General features: G+C 46.0%; 1 protein-coding gene across 1 annotated transcript in view; it reads right to left on the bottom strand.

Annotated features, from left to right (window-relative positions):
* Window positions 1-2,831, bottom strand: part of Mrpl11 (mitochondrial ribosomal protein L11) — a 3,295-nt gene extending 464 nt beyond the window's left edge. The window contains exons 1-4 of the mRNA XM_031384701.1: window positions 2,602-2,831; window positions 2,141-2,236; window positions 1,530-1,623; window positions 1,284-1,443 (exon numbers count right to left, since the gene is read on the bottom strand). Coding sequence (XP_031240561.1) covers window positions 1,284-1,443; window positions 1,530-1,623; window positions 2,141-2,236; window positions 2,602-2,724 — 473 coding nt within the window. The 5' untranslated portion in view covers window positions 2,725-2,831. The remainder of the gene's footprint in view (window positions 1-1,283; window positions 1,444-1,529; window positions 1,624-2,140; window positions 2,237-2,601) is intronic.
* Window positions 2,832-4,261: the final 1,430 nt, after the last annotated feature.

Here is a 4,261-nt window from a genome sequence, read left to right as displayed (position 1 = left end):
CCTTGACTCCTATCTTAAAGTCCTACTTAACCTGTGGCCTCTATTACACCATTGGGATTTCTTAGGCCTTCCTTTGAGCCACAAACACTTCAAATGAGGGAGTCACAGATCTGCATACTTTAAGGATTTAAAAAACCATCCAGGCATATTGTGATCTGACCTCATCCCGTGAGGAACAACTGATGCCAGCCTTGCTGTAGGGAACAACACCAGCAACAAGCTGCCGGTGATGACTGTCCCTGCTCCTGTCTCTGCTGTGCTCTGGGGCAAACGCTATCCAACTTGACAAGTTACTTCAGGAAAACAATTCCTGAGATCATCCAAAGCCAGCTGACTGGGGTGGTTGTTGGCCTTAGGATTAAGTCTGAATGTGCAACAGCTCAAAAGGCCCTTCTGACTGGTCCCTCCCTCAGGACATATCCCATCTGCCTCTCGAAAGACTCCTAGACCACAATGAACTTAGCTTCAGCCCCTCACCTCTCACAGTTCACTATAATCTTATGCTCTCTTACTCTCCTTTTCTTGGGCTATTTCTATATCACCTCCCTCTAAGAGTCCTCAATGACACATCAGGTAAAAGCAGGAACTCTCCTCTCTGCTCTCATGGCATCCATTGACCACCTGTTAGTCTCAGCCTCTATGTATGGATCTGCCTCTATTTTAGGACTACACGTTTCTCCAGAGTGGCCAGCCAAGCACGACTGTTCATTCCTGGTTCTATTCAGTGTCCAGAACCATGTTTAGGGCTGAACAGGTGCTTATGAAATATATTCCAAACAAGATGAGGCTTCAGCCCATATCTTTCTGCTAGAATCTGCTAAACATGTATGAAAATGTCACAATTTAAGCTTAATGTGCAGAACTAACATATGCTATAAATTAAGAAAAACAGGGCTGGCAAGATGGCTCAGCGGGGAAGAGCACTGACTGCTCTTCCAAAGGTCCTGAGTTCAGATCCCAGCAACCACATGGTGGCTCACAACCACCCATAATGAGATCTGACACCCTCTTCTGGTGTGTGTGAAGACAGCTACAGCGTATTAGGACGGAGCAAGTGGGGCCCGGAGCGAGCAGGGCCGGAGCGAGCGGCCATCTGTACAGCTACAGTGTACTCATACACATAAAAAGAAAGAAAGGAAGAAAGAAAGAAAGAAAGAAAGAAAGAAAGAGAAAAACAAGACCCAACCATTTCAAGGTAATGGGCCTTCTCAGCTTTACTCCCAAATCAAGAACTTTCTCTTGAAATGGGTTCCTCTGCACACCATTTCTCTCAAGATACTCACTCCTTCACCACACGAATGCCCAGAGAGCGGGCAGAGCCAATGATGGAACGGACCACAGATGACAGGGGTACATCTTGCATGGCAAAAGCATCATCCTTAGCTTTGACACAGGCAATCTCGTATATGTGCTTCAAACTCAGCAGGCCCGCCAGCTCTTTCCCTGGGAAGAAGGAACAAAGAACTCTTCAAGTACCACTACATTTCTCTGGCTACATCAGAAGCTCAGGCACCCACTCTAGTCCTTACCTGTATGCCGGGCCCCCTTCTCAATCCCAGCAGCTGCCTTCAAAAAGTAGGAAATAGTGGGTTGCCCAATTTTGAGCTCAAATGTTCTGTCGGGCTTAACAGAAAAAGATACATGAGAATGTCTTGATATTCTGTCCGGTCCAAGACATTTCTAATGTCTCTTTCCTTCTCCCATCAACTTGCACACCACAAAAGGCAGGAAAAGCGGATCTACAGCACACATCCCTGTCATTTTTATTCCTAGCCCAATGCTCCTCTGGAAGCTCCAGTAAGATGAGAGTTAAGAACCACAATATAGCCGGCCAGTTGGTGGCACATGCCTTTAAATCCCAGCACTTGGGAGGCAGAGGCAGGCGGATTTCTGAGTTTGAGGCCAGCCTGGTCTACAGAGTGAGTTCCAGGACAGCCGGGGCTATACAGAGAAACCCTGTCTCGAAAAACAAACAAACAAACAAACAAAAGAACCACAATATGGCAGTTCAGAGAAATTATGGCCTAGGCTTCTGTATAAATGATCTGTGGAGGATGGCAACCAAGTGAGAGACAGAGAAGCAACCAGGGTGACTAGTTTCAAGCGCCAAGGAAGTATATGGAAGAATGAGTCCGTCTACCTTTATAAAAATTTTTGTAGGAAGAGGAATGCCTTCTTTGATGTCCTTTGTCTTCTCGTTGAACTCTTTGCAGAACTGGTTGATAGAGACACCTCGCTATGAGGAACGCATAAACAAAGTTAAGTATGGGAACTGAAGGCTTTCTACCAACCAGGAGCCCCTGTCCCTTCCCTCTTTCATCTTCATTTGTGTGTGTGTGTGTGTGTGTGTATGTGTGTTTATATTTCTTCTACCCTGGTTCAACTATAGCTTTGGGTGCCAGGCGATTCGTCCACAAGGTACCGCTTAATCAGCAACTAGCCAACTTGGGGGTCAGAGATGCTGAGGTCAAAAATGGCTATGTAAGTAATACAAAGACATAAGACCTGAAGGTGTGAATAGCGGAGACGTGTTTATAAGGGAGACTTCCCCTGTTCCAGAGCCCTCTCCCAAGTCTCCACGTCGGGTTCTAGACACCGCACCTGACCCAAGATGGGACCTAGGGGAGGCCCAGGAATAGCTTGGCCTGCTCGCACGATGGACCGGATCACGCCGCCGGCCTCGGGCTTCTTGAGGGTTCGAGTGACCCGGCTTAACTTTGACATGATGTAGGATTTTAATCTTAGTTCGCCTTGGAGAAGTAAAGGACTACGCGCTGAGCGCTGCCATTTTGGTTCAGAAGTCAAGGGCCCTCGTGTTGGGCTAGGATAAGTGAGTCCAAAAAAGAGCAGCCTTGTTTCAGGAATACAGCTCTCCGACTAAAGACGGGTTACGGAATTTAAAAATGAGTAGAACTTTGCGCTCTGAAGGCAGGACGAGAACCTATATGGTTACAGTACACACATTCCATCGGCAGTACGCACAGGCATCTCCTTAGACAGCCACACAGCAGTTCGGGACTTTGAGTCTCTGCACAGCATTGTGGGTATGTAGTTTCAGCTCCTTATCCTGCCCTTGCTGTTGGCTGTGCTCTGGGTTGCCATCTGCTGGACATAGTGATATTTTAGTGTTTGAAATGGAGCAAGTTAGGCAAAGTGGGAGTCCCTTAAGTGTTTTGTTTCCTCATTTTTTTTTTTTTATATGAAAGGCAATATGATTATAGACGGGAAACGAAACGGCAGGCTGCTGCTCTTGCTGAGTATGAACTTGACTCATAGCCAGACAGAGATAGGGGTAGGGTTAGGTTACTGTTTCTGTTACTCATTTCATGTTCTGCACCACGGATATTATAAGTACTTTTTAGAATTGTTATGACAGCTCAGTAATGCATGTTGCTTTAGAACACTACTTGAGCGCTGGAGAGATGGCTCAGCCGTTAAAAGCTAGGCGCGCAACCAAAAATATAAGAACAATACTTGAACCGAGAAGGCATTTACCGCTAGTTGTACAAAGGGAAGAAATCTTCCTAGAGCTTTTGAAATGCAAAGTCTCTGAATCCTCATCCCAGTCAAACCTGATTTCCCACGAGCTTATTAGGTATACACTATTGCTTCCCTGTCTTTCTTTCTTTCTTTTATTGGAAGTAGATGATTTTATCTTTATGTCTCAGAATTCTGCATCCTGCTCCATTCTCGGCCATCCTGACACACATTACCTGAGTTTTGTAAGATCCAGCCTCTGGCCCTGGCTTTTGCAGGAATCATTTTAATCACTGAGCCATCTTCTAACCACATCCCACTGTTTTTGAAAATGTTTGTAGACTTAAACTTCTCTACAACCTGCTGCAAAAAAAAGTCAGTCCTTTGTGTAGGGATCTAAAGGCCTCACTTTTATCATCATCTTCTGTGCCCAATGAAATCCCTGAGCCAGTGCTGTGGTGTTGGCAGCAGCAGTATGTCGCCCTAAGAGACACCCCTGCCACAGGAGTTAACTGCTTGGTAGAAAAGGGGCCTTGCAGCTTCAAGTCCCTGAAACTTCCCATGCATCCCCCCTGCATAACTCTGTAAGCTGTGGCAAGAACAACTGACATGCTGGGGTTCTCTGTGGTGCTTTACCAAAATGGAGAATCCATCCCATCAGAGAACCTCTGTGAAAGAAAGAAGGTAGACCCCATGTTGAGTGACTTTCTCCTCCTCCTCCTCCTCCTCCTCCTCCTCTTCCTCCTCCTTCTTTTTTTTTTTTAAAGATTTATTTTATTTTATG

Source organism: Mastomys coucha, unplaced genomic scaffold (assembly GCF_008632895.1).
Source record: "Mastomys coucha isolate ucsf_1 unplaced genomic scaffold, UCSF_Mcou_1 pScaffold21, whole genome shotgun sequence".
In the NCBI taxonomy this organism is placed as follows: domain Eukaryota; kingdom Metazoa; phylum Chordata; class Mammalia; order Rodentia; family Muridae; genus Mastomys; species Mastomys coucha.
The sequence above is the reverse complement of the archived record's forward strand: the minus strand, read 5'-3'. Positions and strand labels throughout refer to the sequence as shown.